The 22194-nt window shown below is 35.5% G+C and overlaps 1 protein-coding gene across 5 annotated transcripts in view; it reads left to right on the forward strand.

The window, feature by feature from the left end:
* BRD1 (bromodomain containing 1) overlaps positions 1 to 22194 on the forward strand; it is a 56907-nt gene that overhangs the window by 17399 nt on the left and 17314 nt on the right. For 3 of the 5 annotated variants that reach the window (XM_005481911.4, XM_074540002.1, XM_026790271.2), the window contains exons 4-8: positions 6074 to 6205; positions 9315 to 9443; positions 10378 to 10690; positions 11466 to 11726; positions 14951 to 15439. In XM_005481911.4, coding sequence (XP_005481968.1) covers positions 6074 to 6205; positions 9315 to 9443; positions 10378 to 10690; positions 11466 to 11726; positions 14951 to 15439 — 1324 coding nt within the window. The remainder of the gene's footprint in view (positions 1 to 6073; positions 6206 to 9314; positions 9444 to 10377; positions 10691 to 11465; positions 11727 to 14950; positions 15440 to 22194) is intronic. The other 2 variants (XM_026790268.2, XM_074540003.1) reach the window with 2 other exon arrangements.

Consider the following 22194-nt stretch of genomic DNA (forward strand, 5'->3'; position numbering starts at 1 on the left):
CGTAAAAAAATTGTGCGGCTTTTTCTTTTGTTTTGCTTAAATGTTTCACAAAAATGCTATCATCACAATTATCCTAATGCCATTATTCTTTGATAAGTGTTGTAGTTTTTTGGAACCCATGAATCAGTGTACTGTCAGAAAAAAGAAAAAAGTTATTTTAAATTCATCAAAAGATGCAAAGCAGATGTCTTATTTGACACTTGAAAAAACCGTGGATTTTAACAGGGTAAAGGGTTAGACAGCTAGTTTACAGTTTTCAAATTCAGATCTGTATTGCCCACCTGTTTGGTCATAACAAAATGGAAGTTGTTGATGAAGTTCAGACCTGTTTCAGCTTCTGGTTTTGCTTTTGACACAGTTAAGTGGGATTGTAGACAAGCATAAGTTTAGTTGTACACTCCTATGAATAAGTTGCTGAAAAACATCAAAACACCCAACTCCAGGTGGTCTGTTTTGGTTTCAAGTTACTGGATAGCTTCAAAAATAGTGAAAACTTCTGAATTGTGTGGGTCCTTGCATGTAGACTTTGAAATGCTATGAAGCATTGTGATGTGGAAACTTTTACTCCATCCGAGTTACCTTTTTTAATGGAATGGAACGTGTAGGTGGGTGTGTTCTTTCCATTCTCCTGGCACTTGACTTCCTGTAAATAGCTTCTAAAATGTAAGAATTAATTTTATAATAATTTACTCATATTAAATTGAATTTTTTCCCCCTCAGAAGTGGAATGGTTATTTTTGTTAGAATTATATTTCTGTTTGCTGATTTTGTAGTCATAAAAAATACTGTGGTCAACACTGCTTCCTAATTATTTGATCGGTCATGTTTGTGTGTGTGTTTATTTTTTTAGCTTTTCTTGTGGAAAAACTAATTAATAATTTCCAGCATAATTGAGATTGGAAAGGTCCTCTGGAGGTCATCTGATACAGCCCCACTGCTCAATCAGGGCCACTTGGAACAGGCTGTCCAGCACCATGTCCAGTTGGCTTTTGAGTTATTCCAAAGGTGGAAGCTCCACAATCTCTGGGCAGCTGTGTCAGTGCTTGGTCACCCTTACAGTTTAGAAAAAACCAGGAGTCTTCAGGTGTCTGTTCTTACTTTGTGCCCATTGCCTCTTGTGTTGTCACTGGGCACCACTGAGGGGAGCCTGGCTCCATCTCCTTGCCTCCTCCCTTCAGGTATTTATGTGTACTGGTGAGATTTCTGCCCCTGAGCCTTTTCTCCTCCAGGCTAAAAAGTTCCAGCTCTCTCAGCCTTTCCTCATAGCTGAGATTCTCAAATTCCAGTTACATGGACTCCTTTTAGGTGAACTTTGAATATAAATCAACCACTTGTTTATCTTGTTTTCATCGTTTCTATATCACTCTATTTTGAAGTTTGATTAATCTTTTACTTCTGCATGAGAGGTTCTGAAGGTACCTGGCAGGGTACCTAATTAGTGTTACCTAATAATAGTTGAAATTAATTTATTCAGACAATAAACTTCTTTTTAAATGAGCATAACTCTTTATAAAATACTAAAGGCAGGCACAGGAGTGTGGTGCTATTGTGGCAGTACAGAACTAGACCATTGTTAGTGTCCAAAAAATTACATGAGCCAGTTTTCTTCTGGGATGGCATGATAAGGGTGCAACATTACTATATATTTAAATAATGACTATCACAATAAAAGTATTATTGTAATTGATGTTTGATTAAAATAAAATTGGCCTTGATATGAACATTTTAAAATTCAGTTGCCTGTTTACACTGCAGTACAAACAGTAGTTCTTTATTTTCTTTTCTAATTTGAGAACGATTCTTAAATAAGAAAATAATATATTCTAAATAAATTGGAAGCTGTTTATATTGGTCTGTTGAAACGTTTGTTCTTTTGAAAAGTAAAATCTGGTTTCAAGGTGAGCTGAGTATGAAATGAAGTCTCTTGATGAAAAATGAGAAGTTGGTGCTTTTCATTGAGTAGCAAGTGTCCTGTGTATTACATTGTGTCTTTTCCAGAACACTTTCAATAGCTGTTTATTAAAACAATCGTAACTGCAGGGCAGTGAATGTATTTTGTTACTCCCAAGTATAAACCAATTTGTAACCAAGACAATAAACAGCAATGGCATAGACGTTGTGAGAACACCTTAAAAATTTTTAGATAGGCATGATTATATTTTCATTTCAGTCCAGATGGGAAAATTCTTTTTGTTTTATGTGAGGGGTCAGAATATCAAGAAACCTACATAGATTTTTCAGTTAATCAAATATAAACAGTGGTGTAATAAGATTCAGGTTTTTTTTAAAATTGTTATTTAGAAGAAGTGTTATAATGATGAACCAAAACCCTGAAAATGGTTTCAGGATGTATGGTGGAAAGTGGTTTTGATCCCTCTCTGTTAGGTTACTAGAACAAATTTGGCAAAGGGAGAGGTCTTCATGGTCTAGACTTACTTCCTAATAGATGTACTTCAGCGTTCAGTTATGGTATGGTTTTGAAGATCTAAGAGTTCTAAACCAGGCTAAAAGACCTGGACTGCCTCACCATGTGCAGGAGCAAGGAACTCTCTAAGAGAATGGTTTGTGCTCTCACTTCTCTCTCCACCAGTAGAAATTAAGGAAAGGTATTTGAGTACTCTAATACTACTTATATCCTCGTTATTTTAGTTTTTTTTTTCCCTGAACTTTCAGAACACTTGAATGAAAATGAAGCATGAAATGTAAGTGTAGAAGCTTGCTGCTGCTGTAGCGATGTCAGTTTAAAGCCACTGTGAGAAGAAATAAAAGAGAAGGTGCTGATGAATTAAGATCACACCTGCACTGAAGATTTCATTAAGAACACAAGTTGCAGCCACTAAATGGTTTTGTCTGATTGCCATACAAGTCCAGCAGAGCATGCTAATAAAACTAATTGTATTGCTCAAGGTCCAGTTTCATCACTGTCATTCTATTTTTGTTTGTATCATATGAAGTTACAGTCTCTCTGAGGAGTGGGGCTGTTCTCCCACATTCACACCCAGCATAAGGAAGGCTATGGTGCTACATTGCTGACAGTCTTCCTGCTGGTGTGGCCACACTGGTAGCATTCTAATGTGAGATGAGTTCTCAGCTGCTGCATGTTCTTTGTGTAGACTTAAAAATGTTTTCTTCTTCCCTCAGTATTAAGAAATAGGTAATATTCTAGGTAATACATAATACTAGGTAATATTTCTAGGTAATACTATGTTCAGCAAGAACTAAGTCCATTGGAAAATCATAGACTCACAGCATGGTTTGGAGTGGAAGGGTCCCTAAAGATCATCTAGGTCCCACCCTGCTGCCATGGGCAGGGACAGCTTCCACTAGAGCAGGTTACTCAATGCTCCACCCAACCTGACCTTGAACATTGTCAGGGATGGGGCATTAACGGCTTCCCTGGGCAATCTGTTCCAGTGTCTCACCACCCTCACAGTCAAGAATTTCTTCCTAATATCTAATCTAAATTTCCCTTCTTTCAGTCATAACTCTTTGTTCCTTGTCCTGTCAGTACAGTACCTGATGAAGAGTCCCTCTCCAAATGAGAATTTCTTTATAAATTTTTCTTGTGTCATCAGCCAAATGAAACTTGGTGGTTGTCAGGACAGTTGTAAAAAGAAGGAAGAAGAAGAATTTTCCTACCAGAAAGCTCTATGTCAGAAAGCTAACAAATTTGAAAGAAACCCTTTATATTTTAAGTTTTTACTGGTTGGTTGTTGGAAACCAGTGCATTGTGCTCTCTTCAACTTTCACTGACCTTTTAATCTAATTAAGGTTTATGTTGTATGTCAGAAAATAAATAGGTTAGGGAAAGGAGAGTTATTTAGCTATTAAGCTGTAAACTGTCTGCCAGCATTACTTTGCATAGAAGTGTCAAAAAATTGGAGGTTTGCTATTAATCTCCAAACCAGAGTGCCATTCAGAAAGGTAGTGTATGTGTGCAGAAAAAAGAGAGAGGCAGGGTGCTTTTGATATTTTGGGTCACATCTGCATATTGACAAGTATCTGCCTATTATAGGGAATGAAATTAGTAAAACAACTGATTCAGATGAAATATTTTTATCTTATTTGAGTGCAGCTTCACCTTGAGGTTCAGCCAAGTACTTAAGTGTCTGATAAACAATCCTAAGGCCTGCTGTAACATTATTTTTTCTTTCTGTATTTAAGCTTCCTGACCCACCCTAGAACTAGTACACTTTGTTGACTTAGCTTTCATCAGGCTGGGTTCTCCAGTTTCTGAAATTATGCAGTTAAATAGGGCAAAAAGCAGGCTCTGAGTGTTTGCAAGCAAAGGGATGACAAGCTTGCTACTTCTGGCAGTTTAATTTTGGTTCTGACAAACAGGAAAACTGAAAAAATTGTACAACTAAGAGTTGGGTTGCATTTCCACACATGAAGTTTATACTCAGAGATGAAGGGGTTTAGGAGAGTAGTGTTTAGTGGCAGTGTAGACTTCCTATTTCAGTGAGTCTCCTCAGAATTTTAAGGAATTGAAAATTCCTGAAAATAATAATACTATTAACTGTCAAAATTTACTTTGAACTATTCTGACCACAGCAGTTAAATTATTGTATCTATGTAAAGATTTAACTCTTTAAAAGAAATTACAACTGTCAGTTGTAATAGTCATTGAGAAAGGGAACTAGAAGTTTCTAGCTCCTGTTTTTAGGTTGTTTTTTATTTTTTGGGGTTTTTTTTCTTAATGAAAAGAGGAACAAACTTATTTCCAGATTGGTATATTCTAGTGCAGAAATAGTTGATGTTTTAAGTATTTGCAACTTCATTGAAGTCAAAGATTTGAATAAAACTAAGTTTTACCTTTACAAGTACATTAAGCAATAAAATACAATGCAGATCATAGAATTATAGCACTGGCAAATCTATTAGATAATGTTTTTAAGCTTCCAGTTTTTGTAATTCTGTTTTTAGAGCCAGCTATCTGAAAAATGGCATAAACTTCCTTTAGAGGACCTATGGTACTTCTAAATTATTCTTCTCTTGAGGAATTACTGGCTTTTGGTGTAATAATTTGTAATGTTGTTTGATGTTCATCTCCTTAGCCACTTCCCTTTATTTCTCTGTCTTCTATATATAAAAGCTGATGGAATTTACTGGTTTTGTTTTAGGTTTTAGAATGCCCTCCTAGATGACTTAACAAGTACATATTGCACTATGCTAGTTATGGACAAGCATGCAAAGTTTTGGATATCTCTCAGATATGCTTTTATAAAATACTAGTTTTTCAATTGTAATAATTTTCCAAAGCAGATGTTTCTTTTGTGTAATTGGTACTAATATCAGGAATTCAGTTTCTTTATGGCTTCATTTCTGATACATTACCAATACCATTTGAATCCTGGAAGTAGTATTCTAGCGTCCTTCCTTTTCCTTATGAAAAATACTAAAGGCAAACAAACACTCTGGGTTTTGTATGTACTAATCGATCTAAATACTACAAGTGTTTAAACATTACTTACTCTGAAAAATATGTAAATTAAATTCTTTCATCCATTTTTCCAAAAGAGTATATTGCTGCATTATTCACCTGCAATACCATTTGAAGTTACTATATTATCTAATAAACAGCTTTTCATTTCCTGTCCTTCCAAGCCATAATTATTTTGTTTTGTTACAAGTGTGTCCTAGTTCTGCTGGGTGTGAGGAGGTGGACTATGTTGACCACATGAGTAATTTGTTTCTGCCAGGCTGGAGCTTCTGAAGAAACTGGTGTTCACCTGGTTTGGATTTTGATGTGAAAATCCTGTATTATATTTTGCAGCGTGTTGTATTTCTCGGTTGCTGTTTGCTGTGTTGCTTCTTCTGATGTCAATAGCCATTGCCATAGGAATGCTTTCTAGTTTAGATTTTATTTTCAATTAGACCCTCGAGGAACTCTGGAAGATACCCTGACCACAGGTTTTTTGTTATTGCAGCATGAAGCTTATGAGCAAGTGCCATAACTTGCTCACAGTAGATTCTCCTTTCATGTGCATACATTTTGTAGTTGTATAGAACTGTCTTATAAAAAGAGATATGCATTTTTCTTTTCATGAAAATGTTTTGATTCTTTTCTTAGAGAGAAGATGATGAAGAAATGCAAGCCTTAAAAGAAAAATTGAAGTACTGGCAAAGGCTGCGCCATGATCTTGAAAGAGCACGTTTATTGATAGAACTTATACGTAAGCGTGAGAAATTAAAAAGAGAACAGGTAAATACAGCACCTTTATTTTGGTGAAGCTTTTCTGAAGGAAAGATAATTTAAGTATTCTCACAATTTTTTCAGTAGGAAGACAGCTGTATTTTAATCCTTACATAGAGTCAAGTAACATATGTACATGCATGTGCACTCAAACTATTTAAAATATATAAAATTTTCATAGAATGGCTTGGGTTGAAAGGAACGATTAAGGATTGTGTAGTCCAACCCCTCTTCAATAAACAGGGACATCTTCAACTAGATAAGGTTGTTCAAAGCCCTGTCCAATCGAACCTATTCTTTCTCCAGGAATTAGGCATCTACCACCTCTCTGGGCAACCTGTTGTTCCAGTGCTTCACCCTCACTGTAAAAAAATTCTTCCTTATATGTAGTCTGAATCTACCCTCTTTTAGTTTAAAACTATTACCCCTTGTCCTGTCACTACAGGCCCTGCTAATCAGTTTGTCCCCACCTTACTTATAGACCTTCTTTATGTACTGGGAGGCTGCAATAAAGTCTCACTTGGGCCCTCTTTTCCAGCATGAACAACCCCATTTCCCTCAGTCTTTCTTCAGAAGAGAGCTCCATTCTGATCATGTGTGTGGCCCCCCTCTGGACTCACTCCAGCAGCTTTATGCCTTATGATGGGGGCTGCAGAGCTAGATGCAGCAGTCCAGCTGGGGCCAAATGAGAGCAGAGTGGAGGGACAGAATCACCTTCATTGACCTGCTGGCCACCCTTCTTTTGATCCAGCCCTGGATGCAGCTGGCTTTCTGGGCTGCAAGCGTACTCTTCTTGCTCATATTGAGGTTTTCATCCACCAGTACTCAGGTTCTTGACAGGGCTGGAGCTATTCATCCCTCAGCTGGTACTGATACCTGGGGTTGCCACAACTGGAATTCGGCCTTGTTGAACCCTGCAAGATTCCCATGGGGCCCACTTCTTGAGTTTGTCTGTGTCTGGATGGGATCCTGTCCTTCAGGTGTGTCAACTGCACAATTCATCTTGGTGTCATCTGCAGATTTGTTGAGGGTGCACTTGATCCTTTGGTCTCATGTCATTGTTGAAAATACTAACTGCTGCTGGTTTTAGTACTGACCCCTGAGGGACGCCACTCATTAGTGATCTCCATCCAGAGTCCAAGCCATTGATCATTGCTCTCTGAATGCAGCCATCCAGCCAATTCCTCACCTGTGGAGCAGTCCACCCATTGACTCCATCTCTCTTCAGTTTAGAGAGAAGGATGTTTTTGAGGACCATGTCAGAGGCCTTAGAGAAGTCCAGATAGACAACATCTTCCATTGTCTACTTAAAGGAATTAATCCATCATAGAAGGCCACTAGGTTGGTTAGACCCCTGGGTTAGTTAGGCAGGACTTACCCTTGGTAAGGCTGTGCTGGCTGTCCTGAATCATCTCCTTGTGTGCCCCACATGGAAGCTTTGCCTAGTGAAGTTATTCATAATGCACTCCTGCAGTCTCCTACAACTTGTTGTGCTACTTTTCCAGATGTCAGAATGGTTGAAGTCCTCAGCAGGACAGGAGCCTGCAAAAGCAGTGCCTGTCTGTAGCTGGAGCAAGAAGGCTTTGTCAATAGGCTCCCCTAGATCTGAAATAAATACCAACCACAGGGTTTCTTCTCTCACCTTGGTGCTTAAGCTTTCAACCTGCTCGTGGCTTTCCTTGAGACAACTCCTCACAGTATATTCATTTCTCAGTGTAGAAGGCAACCCCAGTGCCCCTCGGTATGCTCTTGACCCTTCTGACTGGCTTCTGACCATCCATACTCACACTTGAGTCATGGGATTCATCTCACCAAATTTCAGTAAAGGAAAATTAGAGTGTAGCTGTCTACCAGCACTGTGTCCTCCAGCTCCTTCTGTTTGTTGCCCTTGCTGTGTGCATTGACATAGAGAAATAATTTAAGAAGACATTCTCTTAGACTTGGAAAAATTATTGGTTTCTGAGGAACTATAGAAGATTTGATCTATTCAGGTTTTCTCAATACATGTCCATATACTTAGTAGCACTTTTATCCTTTTGTCACAAAAAAAGCAAAAATAAAAGCTGCATCTGAAGTCCTACAGCATTCTACAGTTAACATTTCCAGGAGGAGAGATTTGAGGAAGTGATAATGCAGAAAGATAAAAGCTTACATGAAAACTGTGAACACAAAATGTTTGCACTTAGGAGTTTTTAATGGTCCCTGTTTGTGAAAACACAATTTCATTTTTACTTTTGCAAACTGAACATTTATTGCAAGCTACTATAATTTGTCCTTCTGGAGTGCTTTCTGGAATTCTTTGCATAATTCTTGTGTATTCACGTATCATTTGCTTTACATATGTATTTTTATGTGTGTACTTTACGCATGCATATTTGCTTATACTTTATTTACATGTATGTATTATATATATGTGCACACACCTTTAATCTTTCATTAAGAATTTACTTTAGTTATAGCAAGACCGTTTCATTGTTGATAATTCTTAAAACAGCTTAAAAATTAAGCTGTTTTAAGAGTTATCAACTCTTAAAATTAAGAGGAATTGAAATAGTGTCAAAAATAAAAAACAATCAGAAGTATATTGAAGTATTTGAAGATGTTGATTCTGATTTTTTGAAATAATTTTCTTGGAATTTATGTAGAACATTGTCTTCCCAATTACTTTTTATTTTGGTCTTATGTAGCCTGTAAATCAGATTCTCTTTTTAAACTTTGAACATAGCAGTACAACTGAAATTTAATTTGAAACATTACCTTTAAATTCTTACTATTTTCACATTGCTGGTGAATTGTGAACCTGTTATTATGTGGCATCTTTTAAAAAAATACATTTAAAAGTGGAACAAAATTCTTACATATAAAATACAAATTTGAGTTCTGGGAAGCTGGAGTTGAAGGAATGAGAATGATTTTTTTTTTTCCCTTACAAAATCATTACCTAAAAACCTATGTCAGATAAATGCCAGCTGATGATATTAAAAGTAGTACTGAACTCATTTACTTAAATGTATTTGTATTTTATATCTTATCTAAAATAGTACACTATTACTGCTAAATAACTTTAATCCAGTATGTTAAGGGAAAATGCTCAGTTGGATAACTGTTACTTCTTTAGGTCAAGCTGGAGCAGGTTACTATGGAGCTTCAGCTCATTCCGTTCACCGTACTGCTGCGATCGGTTCTGGACCAGCTGCAGGAAAAGGATTCTGCTCGTATATTTGCTCAGCCAGTGAACCTTAAAGAGGTATGTTTGCAGCTGTGTTTCCTGGTGTTTACATGTGGCTTGGTGGCACTTAAGTACTACAGGAAACAAGTCATTACATACAGAGGTAGAAGCAGTGTTAGCTTTGAATTTTTATTCTGATAATTAACATTATGAGTTGTGGTCTACTGCTATGAAAGCCTTTTTATGCTTATGTAGCAAAATAATTTCTGGGAAATACTTGTATGGAAATACCCCATTCTTGTATAGAACATTGGGTACATACTGATACTTTTCAGTAAGACAATTTTGGTAAGGCTAATTTGAAGGATATCAAAAATTGCAATGCAGATACCGTGTTATTACTTGAAGGTGAAACTAAACAGACTTAGAGTCTACATGTGTGCATTTGTGGATATACTGCATGCACATCTGTTTATTACATTTAGAATCATCGAGGTTGAACGAGACTGCCAAGATCATTGAGTCCAGTCTTTGACCTAATACCAGTATGCCGACTAAACCATATGGCAAAATGCCACACTTCCATGGATGGCCACTGTGCCACTTCCCTGAGGAGCTGTTCAATTCTTTACCACCCTTTTCAGTGTAGAAATCTTTCCTAATACCCTACCTGTACTGCTCCTGGTGCCACTTGAGGCCATTTTCCCTTGTCCTATCATTAGTTGTCTGAAAGTAGGAGTACATAAAACCACAGAATTCCCAAGAAAATGTTTCAGCATCACTTAGTAGAGCTCAGACTTGTTATCCAAGATACAGAATATAATAATATCTAAACTTCTGTTGGCATGCAAATGTTTGCAATATCTAGGTGTGCAATTCTAAGTTGCATCTTCAATTTCTTGCATTGAGATGTTACAAGATACATTTAAAAAGTGGATCAGTTACTAACTAATGTTACTTTCTCTGTAATAAGATGGTTTTACCTATTTGTGTTTTAAATATTTATCCAAAGGTTCCCGACTATTTGGATCATATTAAACATCCTATGGATTTCTCTACCATGCGGAAACGGTTAGAAGCTCAAGGCTATAAAAACCTCACTGAGTTTGAAGAGGACTTCAATCTGATCATAGATAATTGTATGAAATACAATGCAAAGGATACAATATTTTATAGAGCTGCAGTGCGGTTAAGAGATCAAGGAGGTGTAGTTCTCAGGCAAGCCAGGCGAGATGCTGAGGGAATTGGCTACAACAATGAAACTGGAATGCACTTACCAGAACGGCCTAAACTTGAGTCACCCCAGCCTTTCTCTTGGGAAGATGGTAAGATGTGTTTCAGTTATTTTGGAAAGTTGCAGTTTTTACTGCATACAGTGTGTATGTTCCATACAGATGTTTAGCATTGTTGCTGTCCAGTTTGCTAACTAGATTCTCCACTCCCCCGTTAAAAGCATTGCTTGAAAGAGTCTGGTGTTTCTATTCTACCAGATCTGTCATAAGATATCAGTGCTGTCTGGATTCTGATTTTGGCAGTGTCAGAGCCTAATTCAACAATTTACATGCAAAAGGTTTTTAAGTTGAGTGCTTTCTTTCACATGATCATATATGCTTGTAAGGCATGGAAAATGACTACCAGTGTTCATAAACTTCAGCACATTCCTGAGTAACCTACTTGATAAATTGAGCACATTTGTAATACTAAGAATTAAATAGGTTTTTTTGTGACATACACATGAGTTTTCTAAGGTTTGGCAGTGGAGAATAATTAACACATTTCTTTTATAACCATAATTTTGTCCTTTTCTTTAACAAAAAGCAATTAATGTGTTAAAGTGGGAAGGGTAAACTATGTCTTACTTCTGATCTTTTATTTCTTTGCTCTACTGCTTAGTTTTTTTGATCAAAATGCTGATTAAGAAAAATAGTAACTGTATAGTAGGAATTAATTTCGGTATTTCTGGCTATGATCTAAATAGTTTTTTGACAGTATTTTTTATTTTGGCATGCAAATTCAGTTTTTTCCTTTTGTTGTATTACTGTTCTGAGGATGTTCTGGGAAATGCTAACACGTTTTCAATTGTACGTGTTTTGACTTCAGTGGATAGGTTACTGAATCCTGCAAACAGAGCACATATGTCCTTGGAAGAACAGCTGAGAGAGCTGCTAGAAAAACTTGATCTCACCTGTGCAATGAAATCCAGTGGGTCAAGGAGCAAAAGAGCAAAGCTGTTAAAGAAAGAAATCAGCATTATTCGCAACAAACTCAGTCAGCAACACAACCAAGCTCCTCAGATAGAGTCAGGTATTGGAAGTTTCGAGGAAGAAAGTGCAGCATTAGAACAAGATGGAGAAGAAGAAGGTAAGATTGTAAACCAGGTTTAAATGAGTACTGGTCTGAGCTGCTTCAGTCAGGTGCTGTGATGTGAGTAATAGTGTGAATTAAAGAATTTGATTAACTAATATTAAATTTAAAATACTGATTTTAAAATTAAAATGATAGTTTGAAAATTTGAAAATTGCTGCCTAAGCACAACAAATATTTTAAGAGTAGAATGATCTTCTGAAGAAAACCTCCCTCCAATACTTTTCATGGTAGCAAGGCTTAAAAACTTAGGTGCTAAAAAATGAAAGTGCAAACAATATCAGATGAAAAGCAGTTGGAAATGCCTGAGTGGAAAATATCTTTTTACTTTTGGAAACACACTTAAATGTCAAAATACGTGTTAGGGATCATGTGAGCCTAGGTCAGTGGTAATGGAGACTCTGGCCGTTGTACTGTGTTTTTAGCCTTTTTTATTCACTACTCCAGACTCTAGGGAAGAGGGTGGGTAGGCTTTGGGGTTATTTGTTTATTTATTTATCTATTTTAAATAAAGCTAACTATTGATAAGACTTAACAAATTTCACATTGTAGTATCAAGTCAGCCACATCTGCCTACCTCTTCCCCTTTTGCTTCTCTTCCTCCTCGAAACAGTTGTCTCAGAACTGTGTCTACTTTTGGCTAATTGCCATTGAGCTCAATGAGAGCACTGTGCTGGAAGGACTAACTTAATATCTTAATTAAATTTAATATTTTCATTTTTATCTTTTAAATCAAGTTTTTTATTGCTCATTTTAAAATGATGGAAAGAAAATCTGTCACTCAAATAAGAATTCTGTTGACTTTGTTTCATGATTAGCTCTAAGGAACTAAACTTTTTCTTTAGGAGAGTTAAGAGATGTGTTTCATTTTTGAGTAAGTGCCTTGAATAGGAGGAGGAAAGAGCTCAAGGGAAAGTGGAAGCATGGTAATAAATAAAATAATCTCTATTTGTTGTGGCTTGATGCTATCAAAATTTTTGAAAGGTGAAGTCAATTAAATGATTGTCCTTAACTGCCATTCAAACAGCAACTTAGTGTTTAGTTCCAAACAGAACTTGCTGGAGATTTGAGCATTGGTAGAAAAAGTGTACATGAATCAGCACATTTTCTTGTTCTGAGGTTTTTAAGTGTTCTCAAAATGTTTAATGGTTTAGGTTTTTTAAATTTGAGTATTTTTTTGATCTTTAAGTGATGATGGTATTAAATACAGTTTCTTAGGAATGTGGGGTTTGGCATCTCATGAATCCACAAACTTTTTTTTATTTGTAGCTTAACATTTTGGTGCCACAGCCTTTCGCTTCAGCAGTTTTTTGTGAAAAAAGTAGTCCAAAGTGAACAGTAGTGGTTTTCTTATATTTAGGGTAGGCTTTTAACATAAAACATGATGAAAGACATGATCTAGGTTTGATTGGTATGGTTGTTATGGTTCTGATCTAGTGGAGAGTAATAATAATTAGTTCAAATTTCAGTTCTTAAAAGGAAAGTACATACAGGAGTAAAGAAAACAAATTGCCCCAAAATAAAAAGAAAAATCCTGTGCCCAGGATCTCTACAGGAGCTGACTTTGATAGAACTCAGAATTACCCTCTTGCAGTTCTGTTTCCAGTCTTTGATCATGTGAAAAATATAGTACCAGAATAACCCCATGAAATTTAGGTTTTATTTCTAAATAATTCTCAAGTAGTTTTATGTTCTTTAATCTTTCTGCAAATATTTTCTGATTAGTTGTAAGAAAATCAGAATTTGTTCACAAGGGAAGTCACCATGGAGATTTTAAAGCACAGGATTTTTTAATGGCTGCTAGTCTAAACGTGCTTAACTGACTGTATATTTCATTCTGCAGTCTTCCTGAAATATTAGTTACCAATTCTAATACCTGTGTGCCTGCAAATGATGTAAGCGCAGTCACACTGTATTTTAAAAATGGGCATTTTTAATATGGACTCTGCTATTGTTTTATTAAACCTTAAACAACAGGGTAAAGATTTTTTTTTGCACTTAGAAATCATTAATTTCCAAGTGAATATTGCAGGACCAAAACCAAACAAAATAAACTGCAAATAGAGAACTTAAACACTTTGGGATTTTACACCTTTTTTCAGGTGGCATAGAAAATTTGACTAATATTAAATATTTTATGTGATAAAATAAATCACATAAAATAAAATATAAAATAAAATATTTATTTAGCATAAATAATACATTAGTGTTATGCAGTTACTCTAGAATAAGTATTTCCTTTCTTGTATTTTGAAAGAGTCTTTTGGAAACTGGAAAGATTTTAACATCGTTTTGAGTTGATAATTATGGGTTAGGACATCCTAGTTGTATTAGGCAATGCTGCAATAGTGGAATGTTTATTTTCTTTCTCATTACTTGTGATGAAAAACTGAAACTACTTTTGTACCTCACTGTCATATCTCAATTGTCTTTTCCTAGCATGGATTTAGTGGAATTGAGGGACATGATCATACTAAAAAATATTAAAAGTGTGGGGGAGAAGGGGAGAAAAATGTTGGAGGGTGGTTTTTCTGATTTCTCATATCAAATCTGTATTATCAAGTGTGTTATTTTTTGAGTAGAGGCTAATCAAGCTGCATGATTTTGGGGATGTTGGGTTTTTCTTCTCCATTTTATTACTTTTTCCTAGATTAAACGGATGGTCACAGCTGTAAAAAGGTTTTACAAATCATGCCCTTGTATAGATTTTGTAACACGTTTTAGTTCACTCAAGTAGAACAGGTTACAAGTACCTTTTTTTTAATTGATTAGCTAATAAAATTTTTCATAGGCAGGTAAACTGAATATTGATAAGGTGAAATAGATAAAAACGTATTTTACAAAAAATTTTACTCGAATGGCAGTATAATTGCATTTAACAGATAATCATCCACCACCCCAACTTCCTAATGAAAAAATTTTAGTAGTTCTTAGTTAATGAAACTAACATAACTGCATGAGAAGAAGCAAGTACTTATCCAGGTATAAATTGTTAACACCAACTATAGATGTCTTCTTTTCTACCCCTGTTGCATTCCCAGTATAAAAGTAGGAACTACTAACTAGGACAGATTGTTGCTAGACAAGTTTTGGTTTTAAAATGTTATGCTTTGTTTCCAGACAACAATTTATTTGGTGGGCTGCACATTTATAGTGAGTTTTATAATAGACTTTATAACTACAGGTTTTCAAAAATCACACTCTATTTATAATTTTTTCAGGAGATAAATCTCCCCCTAAACTTGAACCATCAGATGCATTACCTCTTCCTTCAAACTTGGAGACTAATTCAGAACCACCAACCCTCAAACCAGTAGAACTCAATCCAGAGCAGAGTAAGCTTTACAAAAGAGTAAAATTTGATAATGAATTATATAGCACTTCCATTCAGAAAGAAATAAATGGACACACTCCAGAACACTTACTTGACAGTAATCTCAATGAGTCGACTGTTTCTGCTGTAGCTGAGTCATCAACTGATGTAAACAGACGTACATCCATTCTCTTCTGCAAATCGAAAAGTGTAAGCCCCCAAAAGTCTGCAAAGAACACTGAAACCCAGCCAACTTCTCCACAGCTAGGGACCAAAACCTTTTTGTCTGTAGTCCTTCCAAGGTTGGAGACACTTCTGCACCCAAGGAAAAGATCAAGGAGTGCATGTGGAGATTCTGAGGTTGATGATGAGTCCCCTGTAAAGCGCTTGGATACAGGTAAATGTTTACAAAACTTATTTGAATGGATACATCTGGAAAGTTAACATACCTGTTAGTTTTTACCTATATGTGATTGTTAATCTTCAGATTTTAGCACTTGAAACAGGTTGTCCTCGCAGTTGAGTAGTCAGAGAGCAAAAAATTATTACTCATTTTTGTGTTGGCCCTTGACAATTAGACTTACAGAACCAGGTGTGGGTCCTTTAGTTTCATGATGCAGTTTTTAAGTACGCATATGGGTGTATATGAAACCTGTAGGAAAGATGAATTGGCTTCTTTTTTGCAAATTCCGTCTTAAAACTACGTGGAAACTTCACATGTGATGCCAAAACTAGAAGGCTTGTAAGCAGGAGCATGAAAAATACCTGTGCCATGTATGATTTCATTTTGCTGAGTGTTACTCCAAGCATATTTTTATATTATGAAACTCATGACTGTGTATGAGGCACTTTGTATATCCATGTATTTTATGGAAATGTTAAAACCCCAACATATAATGACACTTGGTGTAGGTTTTTTTTTTTTAGTCTGTGCACTTTCAGTAGAATTGAAGGTGAGATTATGCTCTTAATGAGACTTCTGTAAAGGATATTTGAAAGAAAATGTTTTCTTGATACATTAGGGCAGAACAAACATCTCATGACATTAATTATATCTCTCAAGACATTAATTATATCTTTTCTTAGCACACCATAGTTCTATTTATTTGAGAAATTAATACAAAACCTTTGAGGAAGAAAAGCAGCATCAGGAAATTACTTATGGATATTTCCTTAATGTCATCCATGGCCATTGCTATGACTTTAATATTACCTTTGAAATAAATAATCTGTTTCATTGTCATGTTGGGAACCCTTATGCAGGTATGAAAACAGCATGTGGGGATTTGCCTCTATGAATGAAAAAGATAGTTTAATGTGAACATAAGGTGTGAAGATGTACTTCAAAAGCTGGGGGAGGGATGGAGAGTTTTATTTGGGGGAAAAAGGGAAGTATTGTTGATTTTTAGGTTGTTTCTTTTTTGTTTGGTGGGAATTTTTTGTTTTGAATAACAGGATTTTTCGACGTGTGGGGCGTTGCACTTTTTTTTGGTTGGCTGGGGTTTTTCTTAATGATCGCGTGAAGGCAGTAATGATTCTAATGCTGGAATCATAGTATGAGAAGATTTTATGTAAGATGCAGTGAGGGGAATTGTTTTTCATTTATATTTTGGGGGTTTGGTTCTGTTTGCCTTTTTAGAAAGCCCCAACTTGCATTCATTTTCCTAAGAGCTTGGAAAGAGCATGCAGATTAGATCTGGTACTTTAATTCTGAAGTAAGTACCAAATGAAGGCAGTGTGATAGTAGAAATTAGTTAATCTTTATTAATAAAATAAAAACCTTAGTTTCCAAATATCTTAATTTGCCAGTGTATAACCTAGATAATTTCATTATGTACCTGGACATAGGTTGCATTTTATTGTACACAATGAATTATTTTATGCTAGATCACACTGGGAATTAGTCCTAATTTCTTGAAATTTTTGGGTTAAGCATTGTGGATTTTTTCTTTAGGGGAAGAAAAGGTTTTTATTTTGTAAGAAAATTAACTTAATTCATAAAAGGAAAAAAGGCAGCTGCAAAACTAGAACCCACCAGATTTCTGAATACATTTAAATTCAGCCATTCTTCCTTCTTTCTGTGCAGTTTGATGTATGTAAAGCAAATATGCTTTTGATTATCTTCAAAACTAACAACCTAGTCACATGAATAAAATCCAGAAGTTAAAAAGCTTGTCACAGGAATAAAATTCAGAAGTTAAAAAACTTTTCTATTGTTAATGTAAAACAAAATTATGTAGTCTTTTTCTGAAGCTAGTAAAGATATAAAGAGAGTTAAGTTTATGTGGAACTAATATTTAGGGGTCATTTGTAGTTAGAATTTGTACTTGTTCAGGAAGAGTAAATTGAAACAGTTTGGCCAATTAATATTCACCCGAAAATGTTCTATTATTCTTTAATAGTATCTTGTGTATTAAGCATATATGGTTCATACAGATGTGGCAATTTATCAGATCTTATTCCTTTGATTAGTTTGCCTGTTGGCAAGTAAACATTTTGCTTTCACATAGGAAATTTTATTCCTCATGTTATTTTCAAATTTGTCTCCACACTAATTTAAGTAATTTGCAGTTGGCAGCTATCTTGGGCTGCAGTTCAGCAGGAAACCAGCACAAATGTCAGATGCTTACCAAGATTTAAAAACAGTTGAGATTTTTTGTATATGCAGCTGGTATTGATTCATGTAGATGTCTGTGTTATGATAAAAATGCATTAGGTGATGTATATAGCAATACATTCATTCTCTTTGGTTATTTTTTACAAAACTTAATCTCATGCTGTAGGTAAGAATATTTTTATTCAGTAGAATCCAGCAGAGCTTTTTCTTCCAAAGCCATCTAATCATAGGAAAAGGCATGCAACAGGCTTCTTGTGTGCATTGACTGAGTTATCAGCTTTGGGGGAAATCCCTGCAATTGAAAATGAATTATTGTTGCACAGTTTTCTTTGAATGGTGTGAATATTACCTATCCTTAATTTTACTGAATACAGAAAAAATAATGAAAAAGAACCACTTAATATGCCAAGGATTGAAATTTTTAGGTGGTTGAGAGCTGCACTGTCACCTATTTTTTCTTTCTTACCTATTCATAGCCAGTATGAGGGTTTTTGACATTATTTAAGGATGTCTTGTTTCTATCCCTTACTCTGCACTCTCTTCAGTGTTTCCCCCTTTCTTGTCACTCCTGTATTCTTACATGACAAAGTTCAAAGGAAGACTTTAAAGTTTATTTAGTTGAGTGAAACGACACCTACCTGGTTGTATCATTATTCTCATAGACTGCTTTTATTTGTGCTCTTTTGACTTACATTTGGGGTTGATGTTTTTGTAGTTATTTTCAAGAAAGACACACAGAATCCACTGGCACGCTCCTGTGTAAGTGTGGTGTCCCACGTGCTGTCGGTTTTCATACATAAGATTACTGAAATGCCAGCTCTTTTTCAGAAATAGGGGACTATTGAACAACATAAGTTGGCCTTCAAAGGGAACTGAAAGCAGTTCATTTCCATACTGTGACCTTTCATATGTGAATCTTTAAAATACATGAAGCAGGAGTGTAGTGTAATCTTAAATTTAAATTTTGTAGTGTTCTGCATTATCACAGAGTACATCTGTCTTTGTAGTTGCTGTGTAGAAACTGACAGCTGCATAGTGGAGACGTTTAAAAATTTCCTATACATATTTGATGTATTTTGGGTTTGCTTCATATGGTATCTAACAACAATTTCCAGAAGAAGATTGTTGGTTTACCTAGGAAATTTTGGTGACATCAGAGATTGATGTGTGATTCTTGAAGGTTGGGCATGTCAGGTCTTAACTGTGACAAGTATAATGACCTTTTCAAAATACCCATTTTATACTTACCTTGCTCTTTTGTTACAAAGATGAATCATTTTTTTCAGGGAAATATTTTGAGAAGTTATTATATCAGAGAAAAATGAAATTGATTAGTGAATAAAAGATAGATATTACTGACCATTAAAAATCTGCCTGTATCAGTTGTGTATCAGTAAGATAGCAGATGGAACAAATTATTGTTTCAAGAAACCCTTTTTAACGTTGTAAAATGCTAGCTTATGATCAGATGAATTTGCCTGTGCACTTGGTGTTATTAGTCATCTCTAAGGTTATGTAAATTTAGGTTTTAAAATTCATAGTTGCTGTTGCAGTACTCTCTATTTTAATTAGAAACTAAGTATTTAAAATACTCTATGCTAAAACAACCACTGTAACTTACCATAGAATCAGGATTTCAGACAGTGATTATTATAGTGCAGTACATTGTGTTTCTATTATTTATTGTCCAAATGCAGTCATAGGAAATTTCAGTGAAGTATATAATTTACTTCATATTTTTGCTGCCAGCTACACAGATTTTCTCAAGGTACTGAAACTCATGTTTAGATGAATATTTAGAATACAGATTTAGAATATGGATCCCTGAAGTAGAATATTCACACAGTAAAAAGCACATAGTGAGGGAATTTATCATTTCTGAATACATCATTCACATACAGTTATCAGTATACAACAAGGATTCCTTATTAAATCTCTTAGTAAATGTTGGGTTTTGTTTTTGCTCAACTATTACAAAATGATGGCAAGTAACCTGTATACAAATTCTATTTGCATTTGATAGAATTTAATATTGTAGTGAGGACTGCTGTTACTTAATTTGATATGATAAGGGTAGACATTGTGTGTGGAGTGAAATGGAGCACAGTTCATTTTCTTAATTCTTGAGTACTTGATTTCTAATGAATATTTGCCTCTCTGGAACACAGGCCCATTTGGCTAAAAGTCAGGCTTCATATGCACAGCGTTCATTACCATTCACTAAATGGAGGAAGTGAAAGTAAAACATGCATATCTAAGAAACTTACGTCTTCGAAGTAAATAAAAAACTAAAATAAAGGTTCCTCAGTGAAGAAAAGCCCCAAATTGGTATAATTTCTCTTGTGGTTAGCATAGACAGGAGTGACAGTACATGTGTGTGTGTGTGTATGTATATATATATATATATATATATATAAAATATCTATATATATAAAATTTATATTCATGAATAAAGTGCAACAATTTGACTAAATCTGTTGACAAATCCACAGTCCTGGTTTGTTGTATTGAAATGCATAGTGATTGTTTCATGTGAAGTCTGATTTGAAATTTAATTATTTGAGCACTTAGTGGTGTTCAAGAACTTCAGCTGCCTGACTCCAGGAGGTTTGGAAACATAAAACATTTTAAGGTGTATTTGCAAACAAACAAAGTATTAGAGATTGTGAGGAGGTTACAAAGGCCTAAAAGGAATTATTCTCTGGTTTGTTAAATTTGTCAGTGTAGAGACATGGGGAGAACAGGAGTCTGACTGTTCAGTTGTCAAAATATGTTTGGTTAATTGGTGTTCTAGTAGGTTGATAGGCCACTGGGAAATGTGGGACCATTTACTAAGAAAATAAAGCAAATTAAGGAAAGAAATTAGGAGAAGGAAAAGAAAAAAGAACCCCATTGCATTTCTTAATTTCTTTTTGGCCCACGCACACTTAAGCCAGGAGTTCTGCCAGGCCTGTGAAAATGTATGCCAGTTTAATTTCTGGGAATATTTTGAGAGATAGGGGAGGGGTTTTGTAATACACATAGAATAAAATAAGTGTATAAGGCAGAAAGAGGGGGTAAGAAGCTATTTTATGCCAATCGGCACTCACAAAGTGTTTTAAGAACATAAGTGTTCCTTCTGGTTTTATTTCATATAAATAATCATAGTGTTGACTTCCTGACGATGAAAAATCCTTTTCCTAGTTCTTGATTTATGTTATTAAAATGGGGGAATTTTGAGTAACGTAGCTGAGAGTGGTGGGGGTTGATGAACACCTGGATAAATGGCAATGTGGTGCTTTTTTCAAGGCTTGTGAGATGTGTGCATACATAAGGTACATTATACACTAGTATTCTGGAAATTTTTTTGGGTCTTAAAAATGTTAATATCTTTGAAAGTAAAGTCTTTTGGGTTATTTTTAAGATATTAATTTTTAGCACTCAACGTACAATTGCTGTGTTTTCTAAGATGATTATAACTAAATCTTCTGTAATAATAAATATTTCTGGAAGCCCTTCTGTTTTTCTTGATGCTGTAGGAATTGTGGAGCCTTTTACGGTATTCTAGTGCTGCTTTTTTTTTATTTTTCTCTTTTTTTTAATACTTAGCTCATTTCTTGGCCCAGGTTTGGCTTCGTAAAAAAATTAAATGTCATAATCCCCTATGTGCTTCAGTTGTGACATTTAAGACTATTTTTTTCTGTGTGGTGCAGATGGTAAACAGAGCTGTGGGATTTATGGAAAATAGCTAAAAAGTTAGTGAATTTGGAGATCCACACTATATTTTTTGTAAGTTATGTTTTAATTTATTTAAGAAGATACTTGCCATGGTGCTGTGGCTGAGTGTAGGTGACCTTCACCTTCAAATTCACAGGCTTAGACATGGTGAAGTCCCTCTTCCCAGACATACAGTGTATCAACGTGGATCGAGTGAGCTGGGCTGTTGGAACATCATAAAATAGTTTGGGTTGGAAGGGGCCTTTAAAGGTTATCCAGTCCAGCCCCCACATACTCACCCACAGGTCTGATTTAAGAGGTGGACAGTAGAAAAGGTTCATCCAGTGGCTCCCAACAGCAGCATCGGGCACTGAACCTGGCAGGCAGAAGTAGCAGTCACTCATGGCCCATTCTGCTGTGAGTGGAGAGAGTGGGACAGTTTACACAGTGTGAGTGACTGCAGATTAATGTCTCCCAGAGAAGATTTGTGTGTGGATTTGTGGTGGTTTTTTTTTTTCCTTTTCCCCTTTGTCCATTCAGTTAAAAGAGGTTAGATTATGCATTTGCATGTATAGGGGAATGTCTGTAATCAAGAGTAATTATGATAGCATGTAGTTGTCCACTGTATCATACCCACAGCCCAATATTTGGGGATAGTTTAAATTGAATAGCTCTCTGCTGGGTTTCTCATTGTAGTACCCAGATGTAATTTCTTTGGCATGCACAGGGGAAAGGTACACATTAAGAAGATATCCCATACAAAGAAACATGTAATACTCAAGAATGGGTAAAATTGGAGCAAAGTTGCTTTGTTTTGTTCCAGTGGTCATTGATCATGC

This window comes from Zonotrichia albicollis, chromosome 4 (genome assembly GCF_047830755.1).
Source record: "Zonotrichia albicollis isolate bZonAlb1 chromosome 4, bZonAlb1.hap1, whole genome shotgun sequence".
Lineage (NCBI taxonomy): Eukaryota > Metazoa > Chordata > Aves > Passeriformes > Passerellidae > Zonotrichia > Zonotrichia albicollis.